At 40.5% G+C, this 14,240-nt stretch overlaps 1 protein-coding gene across 3 annotated transcripts in view; it reads right to left on the bottom strand.

Moving 5' to 3' along the window:
- The window catches only part of bach2b (BACH transcriptional regulator 2b), a 100,324-nt gene that overhangs the window by 29,091 nt on the left and 56,993 nt on the right, over positions 1-14,240 (bottom strand). For all 3 annotated transcript variants that reach the window (XM_084953428.1, XM_084953429.1, XM_084953430.1), the window contains one exon: positions 10,631-10,885. In XM_084953428.1, the coding sequence (XP_084809554.1) occupies positions 10,631-10,885 (255 nt within the window). The remainder of the gene's footprint in view (positions 1-10,630; positions 10,886-14,240) is intronic.

The raw sequence follows: 14,240 nt of genomic DNA, 5'->3' as shown, positions 1-14,240 counted from the left end.
AATAGTCTTGTTTATGATCGATAGATATAAGTGTTTAGAATATGAATACCCATTACTTAGGTTACACCAATAATTTATTTTTAAAGTTTTTTGTTTTTTAATGTGCACATTATCACAGTTTTCTGCAGAAAAAAAACACTGCCCCAATGGTAAAAATTAGGACCAATCATTTAACTTGGCGGCTCTGCAGTGCTTAAAGATACATGACCAGCTGTCACAAAGTCAGTATAGTAACACATTAAAGCAGCACCTGGAGTATTTTCCATCCACCTGAGGAAGCCTGTACTGAGAACAAGCGCAAGTACAATCAAAAGAAAGATACATATACAAAAGATGTGTGAATTCTATAATATTTTAGTTTATCTGGTGACTTCTAAGACAGGTAATGAATGATGGTTTATCCTTTTTTAAAAAAAAGGTGTCTGCTTATCAAAACTTCAGCACAATCCCAGAGTTGTCACAGAACTTTCAAGGGTCCTCAACACTGGATTAATGTAAACAGTTGGTGTAGATGTAGTAATAGTTTTAATAGTTTTAAGAAACAAGAACACATTAGTCAGGATATACCCTTAGTTTAAGAATATATCCTGTACCTGCAGGGTACAATGCAACTGCGTCTGGAAGCTATCCCTGTGTATCCAGTCTCCAGATGCCTCTGCTGCAATGCGCCTTAAAGTGGGTTCCTGCTCAACAGACTTCTGAGCACAATCACTGACATCAGTCATTGTTAAAAGCAAACTGCTGATGCTGTATCTGTGATGGTGAGTGTGCCTCTGCTAGAGTAAGTGTGAGTGCGTTCAACTGTGACAGATTGGGGTGGAGGGAGGGGCTTTGACTAGACTATCTGCTAATAAGCACAGCACAACTAATAAACAACATAATTCTGTATTTATCCAATAATGAACTCCAATAATGACAGACTGTGTGTCTTTTACACTGCTACCGTTCTTGTTGCATCTTAAATCATCTTGATGACAGTATGTTAATTTCTGCATTATAAGGCTACTTTACAGATTTATTATCATAAAGTCACAATTCTGTAGGATAAGAACTTATCTGCCATTGCAGTGAGATAATTACACTTGTAAAAACTTCAAGGCAACAAAAACAAACCATGAACCCTACTCAAACCTCAAAAAGTAAAATAAAGTGCTGTATAGATGTATTGTTAAAATGCTGGTGTACCTCCACTTTTGTGCTTGCTGTCTGCTCTGGATGTGGCAGGATTGATTTCACTTTTGGCCAAATAAAAGGCCAGTTTTTTGTTGGAACAATCTGCCTCTTGTGTCCTGCACCTTTACACTCTGCACATCTGCTGTGATAGTGGCAGCCTAAGTGAGGCTGAGTGGCCGGCCTGCTGCATTAACAGCAAAGTTGCTGGAGGAAAAGTGCTGAGTGAACTAGGAATCTATTTTCAGCTAGTATCAGCAGCTGCTGCCTGCAGGAGCACATCTTTATGTGTGCCCTGCACCATATGTGATTACTCCACTGTTACAACCAGCACAGCCAACTAATGAAGGAATGTGTAAAAGGAGCAACAAAGGATGGAAGGAGGGAGGGAATAGATACTGAAGGTATATAGAACTAGCACAGAAGAAATGAGATAAAGAGAGACTGTTACTATTGGTAACTAGCTGTTAAAGGGAGAACAGTAGGGGAGGGAAGAGAGCTTCCTTCTCACTGGTGCTGCTAGCAGCTGAAAGTCATGGTAAGTGTACAACTTAACACAAAGAAACAAATTAATCAGTGCAACAGACTGGGCCCATTTTAGGGTAACAGCCCTGCTTTGCATCAGAAGTGGATAGATCATACATTACAGGGCAGAAAATTACAAGCAGTGACAAATCATACACACACGGACAATTCACATGGCACCTTTAGGAAACCTGCCAAATATCCTTTCATAAACAAACAATAGTACACCGGCTCTCTCTCCTTCTGCCCACACCCTGCACTTGCTCTTACTTTCCTATAATTTATGCAAATGTCCTCCAGTGAATTCCTGCATGTCATGCATGTTAATGAGGACATGGCATAGCATCACAATGAGTGTTTCCCCTGCAAAAGAGAAAAACACTCCATCTCTATTGGTGACAGTAGCTTTTGAAGGAACCTGGCATTATTCTCTGTGTGCTCAAACAAACAGTAAGAAGCCCTAATGGAAATGAAACAGGCCCTTTACTGTACGCTGAGATGGCATAAGATAAGTCTGAGAAGTGGGAAATTGAGATGGAGATGGAGCACAAAGCTGCAGCATAAACGAATACAATAAAACTATGCTTGTACCTTGCTTTTAGTTTCACTACCCCTTGTCACATTATGAGATTTAGTTGAGCTGTGTCTTGTTTTCCCACTTCCCCTGATAGTCTGCTCAGAGATACTGAGTACAGCATCTCTGTAATGCTGAGACAACTGGTAGCATAAGGAAAGTGTCATCCTCAGTGGCAACAGAAGCTCAGACGTTCCTGGTGCTGAGCTGTGGGGAAGTATACCTCCCCTGACACTGGATTAAATCAGATAGTGTATGTCTAATCTGCTGCCAGTACAGCTTACAGTACAGGCCAGACACTGGGAGGACATGACCTCACCTCCACTGTTTAAGACACAGCAAGATTGTGATTATAGTGTTGTTTTCTAAAAAAATGTAGAAAACCGAAATAAAATGCTAGGAACATGACATTCAGCAAATGTTGTTTATTCACCATGCTTCTATAGAATATTTGCTTAGCCCAAACTGATGGAATGCCTGGTTATGGAGGTTAAAAACAAAGACCATAAACATGGGGATTATACTCCTCTACTCTCCCTGGCACACTCAAAACAGCATCTTAGGAATGATACGTCTTTGCTATATCATTTCTAGTCCTGGCAGAGAAATTGCCCAAAGTGCCAGTGTAGCTTTAGTCCCTTTGCGCGTGTTGCGGTGCAGTTAGGCAGTATTTTCCTGAACAATAGGTGTCGTCACTCTTTGCTACCACTAGCACTTTGTCCCGTACTGCCTGGCAAAGGACAAAGGACAAAGCTGTTGGCATATTGACTACTTCTGCCAGTTGTGCACCTCTTGATTTTTGTAACTTGACACATTGTCCTGCTGCTATCGTAGCTGGGTTGAATACATGAGTTCATGTTGATTTTTACCAGCATTTTAATGATATGTCAATACCAATTGCGATCGTGGCTCAAGAGTTGGCAGTTCATCTTGTAATCAGAAGGTTGCCGGTTTGAGCCCCGGCTCGGACAGTCTCGGTCGTTGTGTCCTTGGGCAAGACACTTCACCCGTTGCCTACTGGTGGTGGTCAGAGGGCAGCCAGTGTCCGGCAGCCTCGCCTCTGTCAGTGTGCCCCAGGTGGCTACAATGTGGCTACAATGTAGCTTGCCATCACCAGTGTGTGAATGTGTGTGTGAATGGGTGGATGACTGAATGTGTAAAGCGCTTTGGGGTCCTTCGAGACTAGTAAAGCGCTATACAAATACAGGCCATTTTACCATTTACCAAAGCTCAGAGATTCACAGATTATACAGAGTGAGATGTTGCAGCAGTTTGAAAAGATGAACATTTGTGAATGGTGACACCTCTTGTTGAGGGCAATACTGCAGTGGCTACCTGTGGCACAATGGCGAGCTTAGATTGATTTGACTGGGTGTTGATGCCTCTGGTGGCATTTGAATACAACGGGGCCCAAATAGAGGCTCCCTGCTGTATCGAGGGGGTTGGGTGAGCACTACGCCCACTGAAGCTCATTCCCGTAAAGCCGCCTCTTCATCTCCTAATCCCCATCTTTAAGGAAGGCAGGGGTCTGTCTCTGGGCTCTTACTACCACCATCTGTCTAACAAGCTATATATGTGATTGTTCAGCGCCGGTGCTTGGTATGGGGCCAGACTGTGTGAGGCACCTTCAGATGCATTTTGCAGATGGAGTCCTTGATCAAGCTGAGTTGGTGGATGGAGTACCTCAAGACATTTTGCCTTGTAAGTGATTTAAAAAAAAAACAAACTGTAGGCAACAACAACTACTTGGTAAAGCTTGGAAAAAGATGACTGAAGAGCTATTTGTAGCCTTATTCATAACAGTGGAACATAATGCTTTTCTGTTCCAAAAGTCACACAACACTGATTTCACAAAACATCTGTCTTTGCTTTCATACCAAGACAGTCAGTTATTCGCATTGCTGCAAGAAGTTGCTTTTAAGGACCAGGTGTACAAGTGTCATCTTAGAGGTGGGAAAATACTGTAACAACAAAACATTAATGTAATTTTCTAGCTGATCATATACTGGGGCATAATTATAATGCCATCTTGCCATAGGCTACAGTAGAGGATGAAATATTCTATGAATTTTGATGCATCCAAAACTCTCTCAGCCACAGACAGAGTCAAATTTAAACTACGCAAATTTATAATTTCTACATTTATAAGCAAACAGACGCTGCTAATTCATTTCATTCATGGCTCAAAAATGACAGAACCAGTAATGTACTTGGTATACTGCTTGTTTTGTTTTTACTCTCCCCTTACTTTTACCTTGACTTGCTGGTTAGGTTTAAGTATTGAAAATGAAAATGTAATGATGTACTGCACATTATTTTTATTTTAAATTTCAAGTGGCATAATGTGATTTTAGCCAGTGATTCTTTGGGAGTTTGCATGTGCTGTACAGGTACTCCGGCTTCCTCCCACAGTCCAAAGGTAGCCGGGATAGGCTCCATTGCCCTGTTTTCTAGTGTTCTATAGGTGGAAATGTGCAATTGAATAATACCTATTTCCCCCCCAGAATTATAATACTGCATTAATCCCAGAGGAAATGATTCTACCATTCTAGCAGAGGATGGTTTCCATCAATCGACCTCTGGGTTATGGGCCCACCATGCTTCTGCTTTTTTATCCCTATGATGAACTAGAGTCACCCGTGCAAGCCCACAGTCACATTATTTATAGATGAGAGACCTGGCTACTCCACCTATCATTGGCGGTGGACTTCTATAGCTGAAGGAACACCCGACTGCATACACCTGAGTGTCAGTTAAGTGTTGAACACATGCAGCTAAGCTAAAGGCTGCTGCTTACAGCTGACACAGACAGTGAGGGTTGAGCTAGCAACTCCAGCAACAGAGAAAATGAGGCATTTAAACTAGAGGCAGAGGTGCCTCAGCAGATTTCAGTCACTGAAAGTAAAACAACAGTAATGTAACATCAAAAAACCCCTGATGTTACATTACTGGAACATCATGGCTGCAGTGTTAGAGAGATATACTAAAGAAGAACCACAGAAAGCTGTTAAAATTAAAAAAAAAATAGATGAAAAGACTAAAAAATAAACCTGACAAGTGACATTTTGATTTTTTATTGTATACCATTCTACATTACAAATGTGTGTCTTATATCAAAAATACTATAAATACACAAGTTCACAAGTTGACAAATAAAAGAAAAATCTGAAACCCTACAGCGAGGGGATCACCTTTATTCTATAACATTGTCTGATGTTTATATCCTTATTCATAGATTCTCCAGAACAAATTAATGTTCATATATATAAGATTATTCATATTCATGTGTTGTCCTGCCATGTTGATTAAATGTGAATAATATACGATGCGTTATCAAATGAAATAAAAAGGAGCGAATTCCCAGTGAGACTCACTCTTTGTGGCACATTTAAGACTGCATTTGAAAGATATTACTTTCTACACTCTGTGTCACACCTGAAACACAAAGCAGCTGGTACATCATTCAAGCATGCAATCACTTAATTACAGGGATGCTGATTTGAACACACGTGAGCTGTTCTCTGCAGTCTTTCTTTGAGTTAAGCAGATAAAAAAACACAGCTCATTTTTCTTTTTCAGTAAGTGGAGGAACAAAGTCATTTGGCAGGCATTACTTTATTAATGCACGCTAGCACCAGTGAGGAGCTGCAGCACAAGTGGGATGTGCCCCAGTTTTTACAGCACCGCATGTCTACAGGAATATGAATGTGTGACACCAATACATCAGCGAGGTGCTTTTATCATGTGTTTGGCTGAAGAGCTCTGAAGTAGCTCTGTTTAAAGTGACAGTGTGAGATCTGAGGTGAGGAAGAGTGAGAAGTGTTGCTGAACCTGATGAGCACAGAACCCAAGGTGGCACTGATCTCACCTCAAAGTGCTACATGCCTCTAGCATCAGTGCCAGCAGCAGCTGCCAGGTGATAATTGGCAATATCAGCACTTTGTACACCTTTCCCTGAATCTTTATCCTATAGCAGGGGTGATTCTAGGTTCAAACGTTTATGGGGGCTCTGCTCCCAATCATAATGTCATGCATGCAGTGCCTTGTAATTAATATTAATGTCATAGGCTGTTTGCAGATGTCATCAACATGACAATGGTACCTTCAAAACCAAACCTATTTAGCTGGATGACCTATTGTAGTGTCTACAGGGATGGGTATCGAAACCCGGTTCTTGTTGAGAACCGGTTCCCACTGTTTCAATTCCTTGGAATTGTTTGCCATTTTTGCAAACAATTCCCTCATCGATTCCAGTCGCCCCGAATGACGTCACCACGTTGCAGAGCGTCATTTACCTGGCAGGAAACATAGCGGCTCAAACGCTCAAAAGTTTGATTATACTTTACGAGAACGGATGACAACAGGGCAACTTGCAATACTTGCAAAGTAGATATTTCAATTAAGGGAGGAAACACTATAAATATGCAAAAGCATTTGCTCACAAAACACGTGATGACCTTTTTAATTCCGCTCCGGACTCGTGAATCTCAGCAGTAACGTTTGCACGTCCCATCCCGTTATTGTGGCAGGTAAATAATCAACTAACAGCGCATATTATGTTAGCGCGATCTGCCTTATTACAAAACCTGCTATTACTGTGCATTTAGGTGACCATGATGAGAGAGACAGACAGAGTCTGGCTGGCTCAGATGCTGGCAGTTCTCGCTGCAGTCTACCGGTAGCGTCTCCTTTCAGGCCAGGATAGACGAATGTCACCGAGCAGTGACTAAGTTTTTGGTCAAAGGCTTGCACCCATTTGCCACAGCAGATGCCCCCGATCGTCGGTAAGTGAATGTGTTTAATTGTAGGCAGGGACATTACTGGATATTCTTGTGTAATTGCTACAGAATAATTTATGTTATACTTTGTTATTGCTACAGAAGAATATTTATTTTATTGTTTTACATTTACAATTTGTTTTCCCGGGGACCCCATGACACCCCATTGAAGAGCCGTAGGCTGTGGATCTCTTAAGGTCTCACTGTTGGGTTTGTAAGGCCATGTTACTCCTAAATTTCTATCTTGTTCAAAGAGAAGATATAAAACAAAGTTCTAAGCTATTCGACCTTAGTGTTCTCCTTTTTTAAAAAGAATCGATAAGAGAATCGATAAAGAATCGAATCGTTAAACAGAATCGAAAATGGAATCGGAATCGTGAAAATCTCATCAATACCCATCCTTAAGTGTCTAATAATAATAATTCAGAGTGAATAAGCAGAAATTTAAATCTAATCCAGCCTTTCGAGGGTGCAGCCTTTAGTTATCAAATGCGAGGCAAAGACGCAGTCTTTAAAGAGGTTAATTAACTATTTGCGGCAAACCTGACAAGATGAGAAACATGCACAACACGCTTTTGAATTCATGCAAACTCAGACTCAGCACAGAGCATCGTGTACCCTAATTTCACAAGTGAAGAATAGATTTGTAGTCCATCACAGCAATGTAGTGGCAGCCATGTTTGCAGTCAATCCTGTAAAATGCTCCTATTCATATAAATGTGTTTTCTTCAGAATGGCCAGTGGCATTTTTTAAGTGTGCTACTGGAAAACACACAAAGCATCTGTGAAATACATAAAAAACAACTTTGTGAAAAATAACTTTTGTTTTTCCACCCGACTTCACTATTTCGTGTATAATCTGTCCTTTCTTCTCCATCCTCATCACTCAACTAGAAACTAGAAAAGATCAAAAATATAATCTTACAATAATTATTATAAGCGCAAGCGGGGATTGCACAATCGTTGTGGGTAAAACAGAAGCGAAAGCTTTATCATTTCTGGTGATTTTGACTACGTGTCCACTCTCGCCTGTTTCTTTTGCTCTCTCCGTTTTTTGTGCCGTCACCCAAAAGTTAAATGTTACAGTGAATAAAAGACATTAACTGATCCATATCAATTTATAGCTGAATGCAGGCTGCTGCTGGACATAGGTAACATCATTTTGACTTGCTGTCACCTGGATCTGGAGCTGTACTGTAAACAAATGCTGAAGCCCAATTTGATCAGAAAAGGAAGAGAATTTTTTTAACAAACTAAAATAATAATGTGCATCAGTTCCTTGGCTGGAAAATAGCGATGTCCTAGCAGAAGGTTACAATTAGCTAATAATCTCTAGTGATTTAAGCTAAACGAATGTTTAATAATGTTTTTGACGTTATTTTGAGAACAAATAAAAATACGCAGTAATATCTATGTTGCCTATGTTCTACAGCAACAGAATACAGTAAAAAAACAAGCAAAACAAACAAATTACCTGAAGAGAAAATCAGTACATGTGGCCGAGAAGTAATAAATTATTAAAACGGAAGCAGATGGATTTCAGGTGAAATTCTGGGATATTTGATAGTACCACTGTGGAACCCGAAGGGCTGGCCAAGCCCCTAGAGAGAGGGACCAAGATGAATCCAAATCAAGTGACTACTTCTGATTTTATCTCAAAACATAAAAGAAACCTTCCCCAGACCTCTGCTCTGTCCTAATAACTTCCTTCTTTAAATGGCATAAAACAATGCTTTGTTTTTTCCTGTATTTAAACCCAGATGCAACATCTTAAAGAGTAATATCAATTTTTCCTGGAACTGCACTAGGGATCTCCATATTCCTTACTTTGCTATTTGTCCACATGTGCAGCTTCTTTACATGTTTCTGTCATGGAGTCAGGTTCGAAGTATTTTCATTGTGTTTCCTAGTGTTTTCCTTTTACCCTGTGTCTCTTGTGAATCTCTCTCTGTGGTCTAATACTGTTGGCCTATGTGCAACTTCTTCCTGTTTTATTTTTGGAGTGACTTTCTTTGTGCATGACCATTTGTTTTGCTTCCTTTAGTAATTATCTGCATCGATACAGTCGTGTCCTTTTTTTTACTTTCCAGGTTTCCATGGGAATATTTCTTCAGTCCTTTTTTTCTTTTTGCTTTCCTAAAGTTTTTTGCTTTTGTTCAGTAAACTTTCTTGTTGTGTTTACATTTGTGTCCTTGATAAATCTTGAAACAGTATGATTAGCTAGCTGTTGTAGCGTGGCTGTGCTAGACGTGCGATAGCAAATGTTGCATTGTGATAATCAAATACTTCAAACATATACTTTGTGTTGCAATTGAAATGACCTGAATTTAGACGTTAAGGTCACAGACCTCAAGTGTCTCAAAGTTTCCTGACCCTAATAAGTTGCATTTTTCTTGAGCACAACAGCTGAGCCAAGCCACAAAGATGAGATTAGCTCATCTGATCTTGATGCAAGCCCGCATCAGCTGATTCCTCAATAGGTAACAACTCTCACAAAGTATGTGCTACTTAAGCGCACATTTGCACATCTGCAAGCCACTTTGCAAGCCACGTCCACACCAATTCCATATGTCATACTGAGTCTTACTTTGGGGTGGCTGTGGCTCAGAAGGTAGAGAAGGTCATCAACTATTCAGAAGGCAGGTGGTTCAATTCCTAGGTGCTCCAGTCTGCATGCCAAAGTGTCCTTGGGCAATTGCTCCTGATGCATTCATCGGAGTGACAGAAAGTATTTAGATGCTTTCCATGTATATATGTGGAAGGGTGGGGAGGTCCTGGGACAGATTCGTGTTCACAAAAAAAAATGATATATAATGTATTACATAGCTGCTGTGACATATTGCAATATGTTTTAAACACGTAGATAACCTGCCCCCACCCTAGGGTCCTGTTTGAATTTATTTAGCGTAATTATTTAGCTTTCAGCTTCCTCCTCATGGTCTGAGGGCACTCCAAAGCAGCTCTAAGTGATCTAGATAAGCATAATTATCCACTATATACACACTACAACATTATCAAGATCAAAGAATGGTTTACTGAACGAAAATAGAATCACACCTGGCCATAAATGACCCCCTCCCTCTATGAAACACAGTGGTATTCCTAATGAGCCATCCCCCATGTTGTATATTTTGTTCCTTGTTTGGATCTATTGTGCAGGTATAAGCCATATTTGAATTATAACCATAGAAAATCATCACAGTATTACTCATGTAAGATTTTGTCTTTTACAGCTTTATTGACAGAGACAGTGAAGAGATGACAGGAAAGCAGAGGGAGAGAGAGAGATGGGACTTGAACCCAGGCCAGCTGCTCAACGCACTGAGCTAAACCAGTAACCTTCCTTGTTGATTTTTACGTGATAAAAACACATGAGTTGTTAAGAGCTGTGTGTTTTAGCTTGAGGTGGGAGTAGATAGAAGGCATAGTCAAAGATTGTCTGCAAGTGTGCAAAAGCTATTGCTATTGTTTTTGTATTTGCACCAGCAAGGAGTTTTTATTGTTGCATTGTCTAAAACGCAGCACCCTTTGCACCCTTGCAACCAAAACCTGTCAGGGGAAACAATACGATAGATACACTTACCTCTTCAGGAAGGCTAACAACCAAGCCATTCTCTGCCTGGCCCACCAACGCCTGGAGGAAATACTCGCTGCACGCAGCCAGCACAGCCCGATGTCCTCGGAATTCCTTGCCTTCCACCAGGACAGTCACATCACACAGGATATCCTGCTTCCGCTGGTCGTTGAGGCAGAGGAGGATATTGGTACAATGAACTGTTGACTCATACACATACATGGGGGCTTCAGACTTCTCATCCACGGACATTCCGCTCACGCCCTGGAAATAGAAGCAAAATAGAGGGGGGGTCAGCTTACAGCCAAGCCCGGCAGGCACATACCGCAGGGCTGACATCAGCCCCAGTGGTCTGCTGTAGCCAGCCTCATGACTGACTGCTGTTTCACGTGCTCACTCCTAGTTCAACATTTAAAAGCCAGTGATTGTTGTTGTGCATGTTTCAATACAAAATATGCATATACACCTGAAATTCACAGGTATTCCCTACATTTCTGCTTGTCATGTCACATTAAAATCATATCCAGTCAATAACCAGGAAACAAAACCACACTGTACACTTTGATGCATTTACTTTTGAGGTCTATGAGTGTTTGAAATTACCCTTCCTGTGGACATCCACATGCATACCTATTTTTTATGAAGACACTGACTTACATTACACTGCACAACTAAGTGTACATTTTTCAGGTGGACTCCATGAAAACGGGAAAAAAGTAGAATAACAGACATTCATCTAATATTTGTAAGACCAAACTGAGTAGCTCCTATGGCAAATGGGAGCAGTTTTATTATCAGCTTTTAAAGATTATTTAACACAATGACCTGGCACCAAAATACCACTTTTCTAGTTTAACTGACTGCACGCTTTTGACTACAAGGCACATTCACGCAGTGCTTTATTCTATACAGTAACCGGGGGAGGAAAACCAACACAGTCACAGCCAAGAGCTCCACACAGAAAAGCCTTGCTGTCCAAGAGGTTTGAACCCCAAACCTTTTCGCTTGTGAGAGTGTACTGCTAATGATCAGGTCAAGTCGACCCAGTAAAAAAAGTTGGTTAACTCATTATTGGGGCAGGTCTGTTGTCCCCCAGTCCAGTGATCTTATTTACCACTACTGGTGGTGCTCCTGTTAAAAAACCTTAATTTATACGCCTTGGAGAGAAAAAATAAATTAAAACATTAGCAGAATATTGTTCTTAATTAGTATAAAATGCTATAACAAACAAATCAGTGAACCTTAACACAGTTCAAATAAAAATCCTGGTTCTTTCCCAGTGCTTTCAGTCTTCATTGCTCAGACTGGGTAGATAAGTCCTGACTTCATGCAAGGATACACAGTAAGACAGGATTGACTGTCTGACCCTTACAGTTTTAGTTGCCTTTAATCAAACTACCACTAATGTATTCACACAAAGATAACCTGGAGGCAAAGTGGACAGGACAGTCATCCACTGAGCCTGGTTGGTAATCCACGCTTGGATTTACGGGAATAGTTATAAGGGAAGACAGTTACTAGGAAAGCTCTATAGGAGAGCTAGACAGAATCAGAGTCTTCCACAGTGGGTCTTTTGGCCTATCCTATCGCAGTTACATTCTTAGGTGTGTAAAAGTAAATAGCATCAAATGGGCATGGCATTTGAGGTTTTGTGCCTGACTGTCATGGCAGTAAGTCCGACTAATTTCCTATTCAGACCACAAGAAGTTGAACTCTGGGAACATGCACACGCAGCACGTGCCCCTGTGGAAACGTTTTCATGTCAAACGTTCCATTCTGGTCACTCGCCCCAGTGACGACAGACCTAGAGGTATCTTCCTTCACACACACACACAAAAGCGGGAAAGGGGAAAAGCTATCAGACAAATGTCTAAAAAATTTGATTACAGAGAGAAATGCCTTTATGCCTCTATGTGGAACTGTACTAATTAAAGAGTAATGCATGGTGCTGGACGCTGTATACACTGAGATGCTTTTGACTGACAGATAATGTGCCACAGGGCTGTTTTTACAGAAAAGGGTACTTGGTGGACTTTTTGCTTCTTTTTTAAAACATATACGTATAAAATATGGGAAAACACACAAACTCCTACTGTTAAAATGGCCAAATAATCACGTAAACACAGAAGGAAACTCTAAGTGCCTTACAGTTTTACATATGAAGACATTTTCTGGCAGAGAAAAAGCGCTAGTGGAGAAAATGAGGAAACACAACTAGCATCCTGTAACATTAAAAATCTGCTGATGAGCACCTTCACAATGATTTTGTCTTCAATCACAAATCAGTTTTCTGAGCCTGTTGGATCTTCCCATTCTTTGGGTTATCTCACGGAAAGTGGGAAAGGTGTGGGCAGGTGTGGGCAGGTGTAGCTAATTTTACTAGACCTAGCAGGAAAGCACTTTTATGACTTACTCATAAAATACCAAATAACCTATAAACCGACAAAAACTCTAATTGACTTACAGTTTTTTGAATGAAAACGCTCTCTGGAAGAGGAATTCCACAAACAACTCCTTCTAACCTTATTTATTTTCTCCATTAACATTCTCAAAGCAGCCATCATATCTATCGCTTGCTCTTTCTTGGCCTGAAACCAATAAAGGTAAATGGTAAATGGACTGGTTCTAATGTAGCACGCTTCTACTCTGGTAGAGCACTCAAAGCACTTTACTTTACTAACATGCCTCATTCACCCATTCATAGAAGAGACCTACTCTACCTCCTGAGCTACAGCGATGCCTATGCCTATATCATCACCTCACTTCATAACTCTTTCCCACAGCTTCATGGTATGGCTCATGAATGTATTGTTTTGTAGTTACTACAACTCTCCATATCACCCTGGATCTTGTAAACTGGTACGAGTACACAGTACCATTTCTAAAACATCCTCTCACTCTCCAAGAGTGTGCTATACAATCTGTTCCAAACCCCCCGCTCACTTCCGTCTTCTCCATACCTCTGCAGATATGTAGTTGGGACTACAATCTTCATCCTCTTCTTTCTCCAACTAGCCAACAATAAATTGGCCAGTTGAATTTGACAACATAAATAAAGACATAAATAAAAGGGAGGAAGTATTGCAATTATACAAATGAGTTAGCAACTGCATGACCCGTTTTTGACCTCTGGTTTATGAAGAAACTGATTTTGCTTTAAACCATGTTTGAAAATGAGAAATCACAGCCTGGGGTTCTGGTCTTTTGTGCAAGACATCTGAGGACAAAATACTTGTCAATCACCTATTCTATACTTTTTTAAAGTCTATTAGAAGTATCTGATACAAACAAATGCATACTGAGCATACACCACAAATAAGGGAAGTGAAAACTGTGAGCTGCCTTTGCAAGAAATCGTTGCATTAAGGTTGTTTGTGGCCTTTGTTGTGACTGAGTTGTAATAATGATTTGACTGTGGTGGTCAAAGCACACAGTAAAGTGTGACAGCTGTTCTTGTTGTTGAAGTATGTCAGGCTAGTCTGGTCCAAATGATATATAGTTATGATACTTTCACTAAACACTTCTCAGTTAGTTTTGCAGGATCATGATCTGTCTTCCAAGAATAATGTTTTCAGATGTAGCTGCAAGGTTCAAGGCCATGTGAACGTGATGTTTGCAC

This window comes from Perissodus microlepis, chromosome 15, assembly GCF_051167445.1.
Source record: "Perissodus microlepis isolate ML-2025 ecotype Zambia chromosome 15, ASM5116744v1, whole genome shotgun sequence".
NCBI lineage: Eukaryota > Metazoa > Chordata > Actinopteri > Cichliformes > Cichlidae > Perissodus > Perissodus microlepis.
Note: the sequence above shows the minus strand (reverse complement) of the source record. Positions and strands in the feature narration are given on the sequence as shown.